The sequence below is a fragment of the Dreissena polymorpha genome, chromosome 4, assembly GCF_020536995.1.
Source record: "Dreissena polymorpha isolate Duluth1 chromosome 4, UMN_Dpol_1.0, whole genome shotgun sequence".
Lineage (NCBI taxonomy): Eukaryota > Metazoa > Mollusca > Bivalvia > Myida > Dreissenidae > Dreissena > Dreissena polymorpha.
Genome location: NC_068358.1, coordinates 78214232 through 78233365, shown reverse-complemented (window position 1 = coordinate 78233365; position 19134 = coordinate 78214232). Strand labels below are relative to the sequence as shown.

The following is a 19134-nucleotide window of genomic DNA, read 5'->3' as shown; positions in this document are numbered from 1 at the left end:
TAAATGAGCTTGTCCGGGCCATAACTATGTCATTCATTGTGAGATTTTAAAATCATTTGGCATATTTGTTCACCATCATTGGACAGTTTGTTGCGCGAAAGAATTACGTCGATAACTCCAAGGTCAAGGTCACACTTTGAGTTCAAAGGTCAAAAATGGCCATAAATGAGCTTGTCCGGGCCATAACTACGTTGTTCATTGTGAGATTTTAAAATCATTTGGCACATTTGTTCACCATTATTGGACGGTGTGTTGCGCGTAAGAATTATGTCCATATCTGCAACGTCAAGGTCACAATTTGAGTTCAAAGGTCAAAAATGGCCATAAATGATCTTGTCCGGGCCATAACTATGTCATTTATTGTGAGATCTTAAAAATACCTGGTACATTTGTTCACAATCATTGGACGATGTGTCATGCGAAAGATTTATGTCCATAACTCCAAGGTCTAGGTATCACTTGGAGTTCAAAAGTAAAAAAATGGCCATAAATTTGGACGGCATGTCATGCAAAAGAATTCAAGAGTTCAAAGGTCGAAAAGGCCAAATATGATAATGGCATTATAATTCTTAAAAATTGCCATAAATTTGATTCTCTTCTTTTGTGAAGACAGCATGCAAAATAGTCTGTGTCAATGCTGCACATGGGGGTATACGTCATGTCTGTGACAAAGCTCTAGTTATTGAACTAGTCAAAGTTTTCCTGGGTAGTTTAGTAGTTGCTTTTTTTAACTGGGCATTTAGCAGTCATTTCATCTACCGGTAATACTTAAAGGGGCCTTTTCACAGATTTTGGCATGTTTTGAAGTTTGTCATTAAATGCTTTATATCGATTAATGTAAACATTAAATTTTAAAAGCTCCAGTAAAAAATCAAAAATAGAATTTAAAAAAGGAAAAAAAAGTAGCCTGGAGCAGGGCTCGAGCCAGTGACCCCCGGAATCCTGAAGTAAAAACGCATTAGCCAACTAAGCTATCATGCCAAGCATACATGAGATGCGTATTTTATACGTTATATAAGCAATCTTTGTAGTTTCACAAAATTAAACAACAACAACAGAACTCTCCAAATTATTCAATCGTTTCGCGTTGCAATGCTTTATAATTTTTAGGCTTTTAAATCGTCAAAAGATGCATATAATGGCTATATTAGACCATGGCAAATGTTCAGTAATACTGTTTCCTCACAAATATAATAACTAAACCGAAAATTTGCGAATCTGAAACAACTTTTTTCAATTTTGTCAATTTACCAAACCGTTAAAAGATCCCTTTAACAAACAAAAGGTTATCACTATAATATAAAAATGATGGCGCTGGCTGGATACAAATCTATTTAAAAGAAATATCTTAAATTCCATGACATGTCGCCAAATGATTTACCACTGTGCTAATAATGACAAGTTTAAAATAATAACCAAAACAAGGGACAAAATTGTCACAAAACCAGGTTTTCATTGTGAAAAAAAAATCTGATAAAGGGAGAAAACTCAAACTGAACTTTTGAAATGGACAAACAAAATTAACCCCCTTTGTAAGTGTTTTAAAAAAAAATCTATTTTTAGTCGTGGCGACCTTGACATTGGAGATAGTGACGTGATTCTTTCGTGCGACACACCGTCCCATGATGGTGAACAAATGTGCCAAATGATTTTAAAGTCTCACAATGAATGACATAGTTATGGCCAGGACAAGCTCATTTATGGCCATTTTTGACCTTTGAACTCAAAGTGTGACCTTGACCTTGGAGATATCGACGTAATTATTTCACACGACACACCGTCCAATGATGGTGAACAAATGTGCCAAATGATTTTAAAATCTGACAATGAACGACATAGTTATGGCCCGGACAAGCTTGTTCCGCCCGCCCGCCAGCATTCGCCAATCTAATAACCAGTTTTTTCCTTCGGAAAACCTGGTTTACAATTGTTTTTGGTTTTATAAGCACAACAGATGGACTATCTACAACAGTAATATGACAAATCAAACACTGTCTGCATCTAACTGTTTTAATGCCTTAATAACAATGAATTATTTATTAGTATGAAATATTGCTAGCCTGTAATTGTCTAAATATGAATATGAAGTATAGTTAAATTGAATAATCTGGCACTAATGGTATACACTTCTACATGGAGACAATATCGTTTTGAAACATTTACACTGTTGAAACAGGACTCTAATTCTCTACTTAATAAATCACAGTCAAAAGTCTTTAGCCTAGCTTAATCACACTGAAAAATAAATACATTTCTAATGACTACACATGACAAAATACCAGTTGTTATGAAAAGAAAACGTCTTTCATATATTTTTCATTAGCTCACTATTCTAAGCATAAGGAGCTCTTATTATGGAGTGAATGCTATGAGAGGAGATTCTGTAGTCTCAATGTTTTCATCATCACCTGCAGTAGGCCACTTCATGCCATCACTTAACAACCTGGAAGCATCCCCTTGACCATGGTCAGAGCTGAGCCGATCTTCTTGACCTTTGACCCACCTCGTGGGCAACTCTGGTGTTTTGACTGCAAAGAACTCGTCGATGTTGTCATCGTCCTGGTCTCCAATGTTGATTATACCCAGACTGTCATCCTGGCTGCCTGTCCCATCCTTGGGCACAATATCATCTATGTCTGTATCCTTGTCCAGGTCAATATCAGGAGGCTGTTCAATGTCTTCCAAGTTCTCTGCTATATCCCAGGATATATCGGCTGCTTTCAATTTCTTCCCATGGTCATTTATGCGACTTGTTAAATCCATGTCTGGGATATCAAGGTCATCTTCTAATTTTGCATGCTTCTGGAAATCTGCAATGAAACAACAGTTTTGCTTGTGGACATTGTGGTGCTGAATTTTTTATATTTTTTTTTCATTTTTAAACGAACAATTCAAAAACTCATAATTTCCATCCCATGCAGTAAAAACTACCAAGAAAGTTTACTTATTTCTATAATAAGGCTGCCAGTGAAAATTGTCCGAGCTTTGCATGCACGACAAGGCCGAGAAACATTAAAGGGAATTGTTCCAAATGAGTGCATTATGTGCAAACAAGCAAAATAAGTAAGAAAAATGTGAAAAAGAATCTGATGCCTATGCAAAATAAAAAAACAATAAAATAATGAAGGTGCAATAGCAGTGCCTTAAATTTTGCACCAGAAATTCCTGAGTTTACTTTTTTAGAAATGGAAGGCAAACTATTGATGCTCCCGACTTCAAAGAAGGCGGCATAAAGCAGTCCCAATATAGGTACATGCGAACAATTCCAGTCCCAGCCATAACGTTGCCATAAATTGATTGATTTTAAAATATCTTCCCACAAAATTTCCTTCATAAGAAAATTTAACGCAAATAACACCTGTCTCCCTACCTCAAAGGTCAAGGTCACATTTAAATGTCAAAAACTGAATTTGGCCATAACAAAAACTAGAAAATGTCTATCTAAGCTATAATTTTTCTAAGTGTCAATGAATGTTAAAATAACTTGGCCCAAATGCAATCCATCATAAAGCAATGTGTACCATTCAACTCTCGTCTCCCTACCTCAAAGGGCAAGGTCACACTAAGATAAGAGTTCAAAGGTCAAATTTGACTATATAACTGCTTGTCCATACTGTTACTGTCATTTGTATGCCTTTTAAAATGACATGCCACTAAGGATTGCCATGAGAAGAAAGCATGTCTAACCTCTCCACCTTGGAGGTCATGATCACACATGTAGAGGTAAACAGTTCAAATTTGTCATATAACAGCTTGTCAAGACTGTAATGTTTTTATTTATTGTACAATTTCACAATAACATACAACTAATGAGTACATAGGAAGAGCAAGTCAGATTTGGCAAAAAAACGATAGTTCTTAACATTAGCTGAGTTTTGAGACAAATGTGGAATGTGCGGGCATCCACGCACTTTGAAGGAAGGTCTAGTTTATTGCACTTTTTTTTCTATCAAAGTAATTATTATTTTTTATCTCAAATGTGATGGTTTATTAAGTGAATATATTGACAGACATTTAAAGATCACTTTAACTGTCTTTATTCATTTCTTAAAAAAGCAATAATCCTAAATGCTGTAAGTTTTGCTGTTATTAAAAAAAAGTACCCTATTCTTTAACTTAAGGGCAATATTTGATTCTATTTGAGAAGACTTATTTGACTATTTAATTGCTTAAAAAATCTTGAAACAGTTAACTCCATAAATTATAACATGTTATGTAGACTTCTGGATTAAGTTCAATATACCTTATCCCAGTGGGAGTATCATACAAAGTTATTTTGCTATGCAAACACATACATTGTTTTATGCTGGGTTTTGGTGGAGTGTCAGCCACAGCTTTTTGAAACATTTTACGAATTTCATCACTGAGAGGACTTCTCTCCAGACCCAACGACCTTGACAGCATGTTGTGGGGCTGAGTGGAGTTCAAGCCTGCAATCAGAATGAGACTAGCAATCAGTATGAGGACACCATGTACCTTGTATGTCAGTGATCACTGTGTAATAATTGAGCCTCTTAGCTGTTTGCTTTGCCACAGAACATGTGCTAGATATAAATGGGAAATTTGTTGCTTTTCTCTCTACTAAATGCTACTGTTAACTGCTCACAATAAAGAATTTCAACTAGAACTGCCACTACTCTGTCTTTATTACCTCCCACATGCCACTTTGTCAGAGGGCATTGGCAGTTAATGTTGAAAAAACAGCTTCCCTTACAATCTAAGCTTCCTACCTATTAAGCTTTATATCGATACCTCATGATATAGTCAAGATATACCCTGGACAAATGTTCAGTATACACATTAAAATGGGTAATAACTTTGAAATTATGAAAGTAGGTTTGTATCCACACCACCTTATTGGGACCTACAATATATTAAGCTCATAGCTGACAGGCTTGATAAATATCAAGATTTGCAGCGGTAAAAAGTGAATAATAGACAAGAGGGTCAAGATGGCCCTAGTTCGCTCACCTGAGAGGAGTCGGTTCATTCAATCTTTACCATATGTCAAACTTAACCTAGATATTGTCCAGACAAACATCCTGGTCAAGTTTCATCATTATTGAACCAAAACTCTGGCGTAGGGAGTGTTTTTGTTTTTGTAAGATTTGAAACTGTTGACCTATCATCAAACTTGTCTGAGATCTTTCAGCAACTTTGATAAAGAATGCTTGAGAAATGTGAATGCTAGAGTGTTTACAAACCAAATGTGGACGGACGGACAGCGGACAAAGACCAATCCTAAAACCTCACCTGAGCAATCAGGTGAGCTAAAAAGTGTGTTGCACCGATCTGAGCCATTTTCCAACTTGTCCAAGAAATCAATAAAACCAATGTATTGACTAAGTTTCACGATGATTAGGCAAAATATGTGACTTCCATTGTGTTGGATCACAAGGTTTCTCTCTATATAGTCACATAAGGAAAACTGCCCCACCCCCTTGGCAGCCATGTTTATTGACCCATCGGGAACATTTGCAAACTGATCTGAGATATATATAAAACCAATCTTTTCACCAAATTTCATGAAAATTGGGCAAAAAATGTGACTTCTAGGGTGTTCACATGTTTTCACTATATACATATAGAGAAAAATGCCCAGCCCACTGGGGGCCAAGTTTCATCATTATTGAACCAAAACTCTGACATATGGAGTGTTTTTGTTTTTGTAAGATTTGTCCTGGTGACCTATATTTTGAGTTGCTTACAAAAACAAATATGACCAAGATTCATAAAATCTGAAACAAAATTGTGACCTCTAGAGTGTTTACAAGGATTTTGTATAATATAATGAAAATTTGGACAATCTAAGGGCAATAATTATGGCTTAATTATGTGATATATATAAAACCAATCTTTGTACCAAGTTTTATGATGATTGGGCAAAAAAAGTGATTTCTAGAGTGTTCACAAGCTTTTTTTACTATATAAATATAAGAAAACTGCCCCTCCCCCCGGCAGCCATGTTATTCAACTGACCGGAACCATTTTCGAACTCAACTCTCATATCAAGGAAACAACTGTTTTGACCAAATTTCATGAAAATTGGGCCAAAAATGAAAAAACTGTTTTTTGACCAAATTTCATGAAAATTGGGCCAAAAATGTGACTTCTGGGCCCGTATTCACCAAACAATTCTTAGACTTAAGCCTAAGAATAAAGAAAATTCTTTAAAGTAGAATTTTCAAGAATTTCTTTAATTTTGAGTCAAACTCTGCAGTAAACATCTCTATCTATATTATTTTCATATAGAACATTTTGTTAATGACATAATCACCAGTGGAGGCCTGTATATATTCAAACACTGAACACATATTTCTTGGTTCTAAGTCTATTCTTTATTCTAAAGTCTAAGAATCGGTTGGTGAATACGGGCCCTAGAGTGTTCACATGTTTTCACTATACACATTTGAGAAAAATGCCCGGCCCACTGACGGCCATGTTTTTTCACCAATCTGGACCATTTTCAAACTTTTCCGAGATATCGATAAAACCAATGCTTTGACCAACTTTCATGATGATATGGCAAATATTGTGACTTCTAGAGTGTTTACAAGGTTTCTCTATAGCCAAATAAGGAAAACTGCCCCGCCCACTGGCGGCCATGTTTTTCAACGGACCGGAACCACTTTGGAACTCAACCAACATATCATTAAGACAAACATTTTGACAAGATACATGAAGATTGGGCATGACATGTGACTTCTACCGTGTTTACAAGTTTTTTCTTTTTTTGACCTAGTGACCTAGTCTTTGACCTGGCACGACCCAGTTTCGAACTCGACCGAGATTTCATTGAAACAAAGCTTCTGACAAAGTTTCATGAAGATCAGAAATAAATATGGCCTCTAGAGTGTTTACAAACCAAATGTGGACGACGGACGGACGGACAGACGACGGACAAAGTCCGGTCACAAAAGCTCACTTGAGCAATCAGGTGAGCTAAAAACTAAGAAAGGTCAATATCCCCTTAAATATGGAAGCAAGAGCTATGGCTTTTGCAAAATTCACATCTCCTAAATGAGATATACTAAAGTTTTAGGTTGATGCTATATATATATATTTTTTAAGATGTGCTCATGACAAAATTTGAAAAAAAGAAATATACAAAAGCAATAACTCTTATAACAGAAGCAAGAGTTTTAGTTCTTAATCACTGCACTTCCTTCCGATGAGATCTACCTTCTTATTAAGTTTCAAATTGAAACCTTATCCACATGTCTAAATATTTGCCAGGCTTAAAAAACACACAATATTATAGTATGTTTTTGTTGAAAAAGGCTCAGAACATTTGTAATTTTAATCATAGGATTAAACCAGATGTGTTTGTAAAACACTATGTCCCCACAATATATTTGACCTTTGACCTTGAAGAATGACCTTTCACCACTCAAAATGTGCAGCTCCATGAGATACATATGCATGCCAAATATGAAGTTGCTATCTTCAATATTGCAAAAGATATGGCAAAAAAGGCTCAGAACATTTGTAATTTTAATCATAGGATTAAACCAGATGTGTTTGTAAAACACTATGTCCCCACAATATATTTGACCTTTGACCTTGAAGAATGACCTTTTACCACTCAAAATGTGCAGCTCCATGAGATACATATGCATGCCAAATATGAAATTGCTATCTTCAATATTGCAAAAGATATGGCAAATGTTAAAGTTTGATGCAAACAAACAAACAACAGAAAACAATATGTCCCCTAGTAAAGACTGGGGGACATAAAAATTGCAAAACTTAATATTGTGGGGAACATTTCCTGCAAGATGGATGTTTGCCATTAAAGAGTGTAGGAGAACGCTTCCATACAAGTTTTGGTCTACGGACAGGTGGACAGAAGGGAAGATGTTTATGTTCATTCCAGTAAACCCCCATATACTTACATGAGAGGTATAACTATCTAGTGTTTCAGATCTCAACAATGTAATACACTTGTAGAATTTCTTATGAGACCCTGGTTAATGCACAAATCTTTACATCCCACTTTTAAAACAGAAATGATATTTTCTTAGCAGTCTTTGATTAGTTAAGTAAGAATATTCGTTTAACAATCAAGATATTTTTATTTCCAACCCACCGGTTCTGTTGCTGGCTGTGAACTGGTAGCTGCGGTCTATAATGATGGCGGTGCCTGGGGAGCTCTCCAGTCCCTCGGGGAACTGCTCATCCTCAATTAGCTCCTCCCCACCCTCCTCCCCATAACCCTGCACTGGGTAGGCCTCTCTGGGACTCACATCTGAACACAGATGAAATGTAGCAAACAACAAAACTCTAGAAACTATGTCACCAGAGAAATTCTTGTTCCTATTCACTACTTTTATAGAAGAACATAAACTATATAAATATAACATGTTTAAAACGGGGAACAGTCGATTTAAAACATAGGGGGTTCAAACACATTTGAGGGCTGGCAAAACTTCACACTTAACCCATAATTAATATAATTGTTCTGTTGGTCACGCGCCAAAATACCTTACAGAACTTTTAAAAGAAAAAGTACCAGCACGTAACCTACGATATACCGTCTTGTATAACGGATGTTATGATGTGAAACGCACAAAGAGAAAAACATTCTTGGACAGGAGTTTCGGAGTTGTTGGTCTGAAACTGTTGAATGACCTTCCATTAAGCATCCGGACTTCCGCCTAAATAGACATTTTCAAAAGGAATTTGAAAACATTTCTTTTCAGAAACTTTTACAACCTATTTTAATTTGAATACCTGTGATTAAAAAAAAATCGAGACTCAGTTGTAAGGGCTTATTTGTCACTAGGACTCGGAGGAGCAATAAATTAAAGAATTGTGCGGGCTTCTTTGCTCGAAAAGGATATTTATTGTACAAGTGACTGGTAACCAAGAATCATTAGGGCTTCTTTGCTCAATGATTGAGTTACATCAATCAACCAGCTGTGTTTTAGTCACACTTAGGCCCTCTAGTTGTGTCTTATAGTCACACTGTAATTTTAACCTTCAAGTTGTGTCTTGTAGTCACACTTGGTCAGTCTATCTGTGACATGTAGTTACGATAGTTCAAATAAGGTTAAAACCCAAAAGAAGTGTCCTTAAGGGTGACAGGTGACTAAAAGCTGTGGGATCCGACAGCCAGAGTGCAGAAATATCCTTTTACGTATCCTTTTAGTTAATGAAAAACAGTGTCTTTATGTTGCCAAATATTTGCTCATTATTATTATTGTCTTAACCCTATTTATATCAATTTATTACATAATATTTTACTTTTACTGTGTTTTAATAGTGTAGCCGGTATTGTTTTATTGCTTAAGTTTCTTACAGCATTATTATTTATATCACACATATTTAGATCATTAATCCTTTAATTAATGCTGCATAATATTATCAATACCTCTTATTTTTTATCAATTTTATGTATATATGTTTTGTACAACGCCATTGAATATAATTATATAAATAGGCGTTTCATCAAATAAGCAAGTTTCAAGTTTCAAATTAATAGAGGAATGAAATCAGGACTCACCCTGGTTTTGAATTTTCTTAATATCTATATTTAACATATCCTATGGAAATAATTCTGAATTAGGCTTAATTTTGAAGAAGAAAAAGTTGTAGTTCCTTGTTTTCCCTAGCTATTAAATTAATATTGAAATTTGTTCTTCTATTTTTAGCTAATATTTCATTTTGTGGCCATCTGCTGATTTGGTGAGCCCTGGAACTTAATATTTTATTTATTCATGATGTATTCTGAGGAATTGTCATGAAACTGCTTTGTCTGCTTTCATATTTAAATACAAATACACAAACAGCTTACTAAATCCTAGATACTGGTATGTGACACAATGTAAATCCCCATGCCATAGTTACCATATTCCAAACTTAACATGTAACTTACTATCAGAGGTTTATAATATGACAATTGACTTATTAATTCTAATAACAATATACTTGAACAGAAAATTAATGCATAATAAGCACTGGAAAAGATCTGTTAATAGCAATTTACAATTAAAGATGAAAATATCAACAAACTAGCCTTAACCTCAACACATAATGAATTACAGTAACTTACGAGTGCTATCATGTGGAGATCTGTGGATGCTTTTATCAATGACTATCACATCCTCGGTGGATCTCACCGAACCCTCAGAGTCTTTATCTAGGTCTTCTTCCTCCAAATCAGGACCAGCTATCTCCTCAAACTCCATGTCTGCTCCTGCATCATCTTCCAGCTTCTGATCCATGATGCCTTCTTCATCTTCCTCATAGAATCCTTCACGATGTGACTGCATTTCTTGTTTTGAAAACTCATAGGTTTCTCTTCCTTCCTCATCGTCATCTTCCGTTGCTTGTCTAATACCTTCAAGTATCATTTCATTGACTTCCTCGTCGTTTGCCTCGATGACCATTTTCCCGCCTTGAATTTCATTCTCCTTATCTGTTACTTGTATACTATCAACATGCAATTCTAATTTAATTCTTGAGTTGTTCTGAGAAGAATTAGTTCTTCTGTTCTTCAAGTATTGACCAGCACGAGCAAGAATGCTTTCTACCGTCTTCCTCTGATCATCTCCATCCTCAGCATCATCTTTATCACGAGGTGTCACTTCGTTCAGCTCTGGTCCCATGATGTTAACGATCTGTTCTTCTTCTTGTTTTGGTTCAAACATCTCCTCTGAATTGGCTGGTGTGACACACTCTGGTAATTCTGCATCTATCTCTGGAGTGCGACTCACAAGCTGATTAGAGTGAAATGCTTCCAAGCCTAAAAGACACAGGAATGTTGAATACAAACCAATACTAGCACAAATACTTTGTAAATGCTTATTGGGGAAATGTATGGAATTACTTTTTATTTAATCCTATCACTAAATGATTTAATAGAAAGAATAGTGCTTGACATGACAGGTAGGTTTATATGCAACAGTGTGCGTTAAGAATTAACTGAGAAGAGAAACACGCCCCCCCCCCCATAATGGGTTCAATACTCAATACAACTCTTCATTTGTGCATAGATCCAACAAAGCTATTAACTATTTGTAAAATAGTTTGACATTGAAAGGGAGAAAATCAGCTGAAAGGAGAAAAAATCACACCCTTGATGTGACAGCCTCATGTGCATTCTTTCAATGGACTTCTATTTCCAGTTAAGTCATCTTTAATGGAAGTAAGATTATAGAATCATTAAATAATTTAATTTGAATGTTTTTTTATTAAAGGGGCCTTTTCACGTTTCCGTAAATTGACAAAATTAAAAAAAAATGTTTCAGATTCGCAAATTTTCGTTGTAGTTATGGTATTTGTGAGGAAACAGTAATACTGGACATTTACCATGCTCTAAAATATCCATTATATGCATCCTTTGACGATTTAAAAACCTGAAAATTATAAAGCGTTGCAAAGCTAAACGATTGAATAATTTGGAGAGTTCTGTTGTTGTCGTTATATTTTGTGAAACTACGAGGATTGCTAATACAAAGTATAAAATAAATTTGTCATGGTATGAGCATGGATGGCTGGGTGGTCTAAGTGGTAGACTTTTACTCCAGGGGTCAGTGGTTCGAGCCCTGATGAGGGTTACTTTTACTTTCTTTTTTAAATTGTATTCTTGATTTTTTACTGGAGCTTTTATAAAGATCCAATGTTTACATTTATCAATATAAAGCATTTAATGACAAATTTCTATACACACCAAAATCTTTGAAAAGGCCCGTTTAAATGAGGTTCAGACAGAAATTTCTGCATAGAAATCATAAGAAGAAAAAGATGTGTTTGTCGGAAACACTATGTCCCCTTCTGCCCCGCTTTGAAGCTATATATTTGACCTTGAAGGATGACCTTGACCTTTCACCACTCAAAATGTGCAGCTCTATGAGATACACATGCATGCCAAATACAGTCGAAACCCAATGGCTTGAACTCGTCGGGACCGGCAACAATAGTTCGAGCCATCCGGAATTCGAGCCATCCGATTTCGGATACACTTTTGCTTTCGAACAAGTCTGCAGTACATTTCACCTCCAGTTGAAGCATACACATATTGCTTAAACTCCGTACTACTTCGCACTACTTACTGCTTTTGAATTAATAAGTTAATAAGAAACAAATGTATTCGTAATACCTAAATTTACGAATATTTTAAAACGGTTACAAAAACAATTAATAAATCGCATTTAGTAAATATCAGCACGTGTTAGCGTAGCACATTTTAAGGTAACACCGAGCTTTAAAGAACAAAACATGCATTAGCACTATATGCACATTATTTACATACGAGGCAGCACTAGATTTCTTTATTTATTTATATTTTTTTGAAGAATGACATTATGTCCGTCTGTGTTGCGCTTCGTAGCTGGCGTCGAGAAACGAAGCTTTTTAGCAAGCCGTTGCAGCCATTATAATACAGCATCTACAAGAACGTCAGCTTTAATACAAAATGTCATCTTTGACTCAAATCAATTTACAATTGTGTCGATGACATGTTAGATAACAGGTGTTAAATCAATTATTGCGTGCCTTTAAGCAAGCGGTCCTAAGCGATTAACAGTTTATGCCACCGATGTAATCAATGTGTGCGTGCCTTTAATCAATGGGTCCTAATCGAATAACACTTTTTGGGACCCGAAGCGAGTTCGAGCCATCCGATCAAAAGAACTTGTGAAAACTGTAGTCGGGACTGTGAAAACAGTTCGAGCCATCCGATAATTCGAGCCAAGCGAGTTCGAGCCATCCAACAAAATCTTATATGAATATATAGGCATAAAAAGTCGGTGCTTTGATGCGAGTTCGAGCCATACGGAAATTTGAGCCAAGCGAGTTCGAGCCATCGGGTTTCGAATGTATGAAGTTGATATCTTCAATATTGCCAAAGTTATAGCAGAATGTTAAAGTTGGGGAAAACAAACACACCAACAGACAGGGCAAAAACAAAATGTCCCCCACTATAGTGGGTGGGGGACATAAAAATTTGATATCACTACACAAGGTTATCGTTAGGTAATATTAATTGTATGTGTTTTTTTTACTTTTTTATATTATTTTTCGCCATTAAATGTGGATATTTTCAAAATAAAAATACAACAAATAGGTAAAGTAAAAAGAATATCAAGCTAGTGTCTTTGTGTACTTTGTGAATTGTTCCGACTCGTCACAGAAAGGCTTAAAAGGGAAGGCAAGCCTCACGGAATAAATCTTTCCTCCACCTGTTGGATAAATTCAACTACACAATGACACTGACCAAATATTCACTGTATAATACATTATTAGACCTATTGAATGCCATGTTCTTTAAAAAAAATGTTTGTGTAGTTTTGATGTTGAGGTTTATTATTTATATTTATTTTTTATCATTTGGCAGGTACAGATAATTATCTCACTTTAAAGCTTATTACTTCCCTTGGATTTGTTTTTTTGACCTTGACCTTTCACCACGCAAAATGTGCAACTCCAGGAGATACACATGCATGCCATATATCAAGTTTCTATCTTCAATATTGCAAAAGTTATCGTAAAACTTTAACCAAGGTAAACGTTTTAGGACTGAATGACAGACAGACAAACAGACAGACAGGCCAAAAACAATATGCCCCCGATCATTCGAACCGGGGGCATTAAAATGTACAACTTCTGTTAGTTGACCAATACATTTTTAATTTAAAATATACAAAGAAGCATTAAACACCTTCCAATATTACTAATGGGGCCATGGGTGAAACTTTACCTGAATTAAAAGGAGACAGTACAACAGCTTCGCCCATTATCTCATCCACCAAAATATCAGTTGCATTTCTTCTTGCTGGCCTGTTATCATCAATGTCTGATAGTTCTCTGTTGTTGAATGATCGCTCTGATCTGGGGCTGGATTTTATTGATCTTTCAGTCAAAGTTCTGTCTGATGAATACCCTGAACGACTAGAGAGAGGAAGGGATGTGTCGCTTGCGTCTTCCTTTCTCTTTGAATGCCTAGCTCTTCCTTTGAGAGCGCCATCTGGGACTGACTCAACCAGCGTTCTTGGACTTGTTGGTTTTTGAAAAGACCTGTCATCTGTAGCTTTTAGACTTGCCTTTTTCCTGTCTTTTTCTCCAATTTTACTTGATTTTGGTGTCGATTTAAATGAAGATTTTCCACCTGTGAATGTGAGATATTGCAAACTTAAATGATGTAAAGGTCTTAAACTCTACTTCTCTTGAGCATTTATGATAACTAGAACTTGTCACAGTAGAAAGAAAACTCCCAGAAGCCGCTTCTAGTAATATATGGCCAGTGGTAACAATAAAATGGGACTGCAGGGTCATGTAAGTTTTGAACCCAGGGGCATTAATTAGACAAAGTTTGTAGAGAGCCTCAATATAATGTTACATACCAAAGTTTTAATCATTGGGCCTTGTGGTTCCAGAAGAAGATTTGTTAAAGTTATTCTGTAGTAACTTTGGGACACAAAACAAAGAAATAGACCGCCTTTTTTTCAGAAGTTGCTTAACATTTACAATTGTTCTATTATTTGCTATGAGTAACCAGGTCATATACCAATTCTGTATCATGATAGCATAACAGATCAATATATCTTTATTGCTGATAAGTAAACAACAGAACTTGGTATCACGTGTTGGTAATACTGGGTCATAAGGAGATTAATGATGGTGTGTGGCAACTGTATGCTCCTTACTTTGAAAGCATACAAATTATTAGATTAAAATTTTACAAAATCTGGCTCTCTTCAATAGCAATGCTATAAATACTATTACATAATGATAAAAATAAAATTATGAAACTATATGAGCCTTGCTTAAGGAAAATAAAGCTTAATGCCTGAGTGTTAACACTTTCTGCCTAAACTGAGAAAAAAAAAGCTTAATGCCTCAGCGTTAACACTTTCTGCCTTAACTGAGGAAAAAAAAGCTTAATGCCTGAGCGTTAACACTTTTTGCCTAATCTGAGGAAAAAAAAGCTTAATGCCTGAGTGTTAACACTTTCTGCCTAAACTGAGGAAAAAAAAGCTTAAAGGGGCCTTTTCACAGATTTTGGCATTTTTTTAACTTATTCATTAAATGCTTTATATTGATAAATGTAAACATTGGATCATAAAAGCTCCAGTAAAAAATCAAGAAAAAAAAGGAAAAGAACATTGCCCGGAGCAGGTTTCGAACCAGTGACCCCTGAGTCCTGCCAGAGTCCTGAAGTAAAAACGCTTTAGCCTACTGAGCTATTCCGCCGTGTACACATTCTTGACGTATTTTATACCTTATATAAGCAATCTTCGTAGTTTCACAAAATTTAACGACAGAAACAGAACTCTCCAAATTATTCAATCGTTTCGCGTTGCAACGCTTTATAATTTTTAGGTTTTAAAATCGTCAAAAGATGCATATAATGGCTATATTAGAGCATGGTTAATGTTCAGTATTACTGTTTCCTCACAAATATCATAACTAAAACGAAAACTTACGAATCTGAAACAACTTTTTCAATTTTGTCAATTTACCAAAGCGTGAAAAGATCCCTTTAATGCCCGAGCGTTAACACTTTCTGCCTTAACTGAGGAAAAAAAAGCTTAATGCCTGAGCATTTACACTTTCTGCCTAATCTGAGGAAAAAAAGCTTAATGCCTGAGCGTTAACACTTTCTGCCTAAACTGAGGAAAAAAAAGCTTAATGCCTGAGTGTTAACACTTTCTGCCTAAACTGAGGAAAAAAAAGCTTAATGCCGGAGTGTTAACACTTTCTGCCTAAACTGAGGAAAAAAACACTTAATGCCTGAGCGTTAACACTTTCTGCCTTAACTGAGGAAAAAAAAGCTTAATGCCTGAGCATTAACACTTTTTGCCTAATCTGGATTTTTTATTAGAACAGATTTTCTTTATACAAAAATAACGGAAAGTGTTGTCCCTGATTAGCATTTGCGGACTGCACAGGCTAATCTGGGATGACACTTTACACACATTACTTATAAATCACAAGCCCTTACCAGTGTTGGCATTGCTGCGTGCTGAAGTGGGTCTGGATGACTGGCGCGAACCAGTGTCTGTGCTGGGACGAGGAATGGAGGACCAGTCAGGAGCTCTGGAATGTTAATTTCATATAACTTATCTGCCATATAAAACAAATAAAGACATCATACCTCTCCTGATACACTCCCGTATGCCAATTATCATATCATTTATTGATGACAGCTGTTATCCAAACAATTACCATAGGAAGTCTTTTGCACAGAACCAAAAGATGCAACTTTGCACTTATTTTTTTTAAAGTTTGCTTCAAAAACAAATATTCAAATATAAGTTTTGGATTCTAATATTGTGTTGATTTTTGATTGTTTGTTCTCATCCCTACTGTTTATAAAATACGGCTGATTGATTACAGAAACCAAATCATGTAGAGTTAATACAGAGTTATCCTTGTTTACACAACAGTTCGGAACAAAAACCTTATCCCTAGATACAAACCACGCTGACCCATTCTATGTACTACTGGTAGTTTAAGTACAATAATAAAGGGTGATAAGGTGTGTGATTTGAACAGGACTTTAAATGGACCACGTTTGTTCGTAACGCCATTTCTAAAAATCTTCCACATATCTGAATTCATCTATTGTCAGTTTGCCTACTTGTGCAGCAGGTCTGGCTCCTTGAACAACTTCTGAGGCCCTTTGCGAGCCCTCTCTTTCAGCTCCTCAGCAATCTCTTGGGCTGCTACTGGGGTGTCCAGCTCTAATCAGGAATCAACACACATACTTATATGCTTTAACAAATGCACATTGAAGCGATAGGGTAGTAGTAAAATAACACCCAGCTGCACATGCCTATTAAATGATTTCCATAGTTTCCCTCACTTAAGATTTGTTTGCTAGAATAGTGAAAGATTTAAAGTAAAAACAACATGGATTGGCAGTTTGATTCAGTATATTTCTCTTTCCCCAATCATTTTTGCAGCTTAAATAAATTGAACTTTAATTTATTTTAAACTTGACTCATTTTGCAATTGATTATTATTGAAGAATGTTTTGTGATTTCAATAAATGGTATTGTTGCAAAGGAATGAAAGACTGTGCTCTGCCAATGCTATGTTAACAAAGGAGGCACACTGTACAATCAAGGTTATGCACAACATATGAAATCATTACAACATTTCCAATCTAAAAACAAGATGTGTTTGTGAAACACTTTGTCCCCCCCATATATTTGACCTTTGACCTTGAAGGATGACCTTGACCATTCACCACTCAAAATGTGCAGCTCCATGAGATACACATGGATGCCAAATATGAAGTACATATCTTCAATACATTGTATTGCAAAAGTTATGAAAAATGTTAAAGTTTGATGATTTTGACCCATATTTTTTACCTTTGACCTGGAAGGATGACCTAGACCTTGACCTTTCATCGCTCAAAATGTGCAGCTCCATGAGATACACATGCAGGCCAAATATGAAGTTGCTATCTTCAATTTTGCAAAAGTTATGGCAAATATTAAAGTTTGACGCAAACCAACAAACAAACCAACAGTCAGGGCAAAAACAATGTCCCCCAGTATATACTAGGGGACATAAAAACTCAGAAATAGTATTTATTCCTGATTTGTGCAAGAATTTTGCAATTATCAGCAGCAAATATTAGTAGTGGTTTGTCACAAACATGACTCATACCCCCTTACTGTTTTGTAAGTTATGTTCTAGGGCAAATAACTCAGGAATGTGTGGGCAATAGGCATAAACAAAATGTCTTGCACATATCTACATCATGGTGATGACATATTTTAAGTTTAATCCATGAGAAATAGGGGAAGACTTGTTCCACCAACGTATAACATTTTATGTAGACCAACGAACCAACAGTCACTCTAATAAACCCACTGCCTGATTTTGTTTGCGGGAGTACTCAATCTTTTTTCAGTTCAACTGTTATATCTATCTCAATTTAACAAAACAGAAGTTGCAATGGTGTAAATTAATGCTCAGTGTTTAAGCTCATATTGGCGGTAGACCAATGCCTGTATAAAGTCCCAGGAAACAGACTCAAGAGTGTCTCTATTAGCCCAAGACTTTCCATACAATTCAGCTAAAATAACTATGTTAAAAAAATAATAATTGAGAAGCAAGCCTTACCTTGCTTTGACCACACAGTGGCGCTGAGAGGATCTGTGGGGGTAGTGGCTGCTCCAGGGGAGAAGTTCAACTTAGGGGAAGGCTTAACTAGGCCTACACCCAGGGACTGTCAAACATGGTACATGAAGGGAGAGATCTTGAATTACAACAGCTATAGGACGCTGCTAAAGTGACAGGGCAGATTGCTAACTTGGACTGTTGTCATTTTCTAATATTTTGCTAAAGTCAGTTAATTTCTTGATTTAGCATTTAAAATTTAGGTTTTATAAGTGTAATCCATTTGCTTATATAAATATAATTTCTTTTTACAAGTTCAATACATTCATTTCCTCTTGAAGGTTTGCTAAATACATTGAACTTCACATTTCATACGTTGACCACTCAAGACAGCTTCAAGGGGTGGGGAAGGATGCATTCCATGAAATCATCATCCAGCAGAACACTACATTACAGAAAAGATTCATACACCATTTGCCAGAACAGAATATTTATATTCCCTCTGATGCATTTCAAAGAATGTATTCGTCTTAATAAAGCGATATAATATTGGATACCCTAACTAATTAAATCTCCTAAGGACTTCTACTAATATTATGCTGAATGTGGATTAACCCTTTGAGCGCTGGAACCGGAAATGAAGGCCTTTGCAAACAGTTTGGATTCAGATGAGACGCCACAAAACGTGGCGTCTCATCAGGATCCAAACTATTTGCTATTCTGATAGTATTCTTTGAAAAAAAATCGAACAAAATGCTAATTTTAGAAATTTAGCAGACAACATTTTAGCAGAGGACAAATTTCCCAGCATGCAAAGGGTTAACCGGTAGACATGTCAAAACTAAAACTTATGTAACACTGAACAACATCTTTCTGAAATATTTTATTTTCAAGCTGGGCTAAGAAACTGCATTTAAAGGGAATTATCTGAATTATAACTACATGTTGAAATCCCAGTGCTCGAATGAGTCTAAAAACTACAACAACCGACTATAAAAATGAATAAATTTCAAATATTTGACAAATTTAACAATTTTTAGCTTAAAACTCTTG

The 19134-nt window shown here is 35.7% G+C and overlaps 1 protein-coding gene across 4 annotated transcripts in view; it reads right to left on the bottom strand.

Annotated features, from left to right (window-relative positions):
* Window positions 1–1926: 1926 nt before the first annotated feature.
* Window positions 1927–19134, bottom strand: part of LOC127876244 (uncharacterized) — a 66273-nt gene continuing 49065 nt past the window's right edge. For all 4 annotated transcript variants that reach the window (XM_052421315.1, XM_052421316.1, XM_052421318.1 and 1 more), the window contains 8 exons: window positions 18085–18190; window positions 16586–16688; window positions 15947–16041; window positions 13703–14110; window positions 10055–10747; window positions 8090–8248; window positions 4296–4430; window positions 1927–2810 (listed from right to left, as the gene is read on the bottom strand). In XM_052421315.1, the coding sequence (XP_052277275.1) occupies window positions 2353–2810; window positions 4296–4430; window positions 8090–8248; window positions 10055–10747; window positions 13703–14110; window positions 15947–16041; window positions 16586–16688; window positions 18085–18190 (2157 nt within the window). In that variant the 3' untranslated portion in view covers window positions 1927–2352. The remainder of the gene's footprint in view (window positions 2811–4295; window positions 4431–8089; window positions 8249–10054; window positions 10748–13702; window positions 14111–15946; window positions 16042–16585; window positions 16689–18084; window positions 18191–19134) is intronic.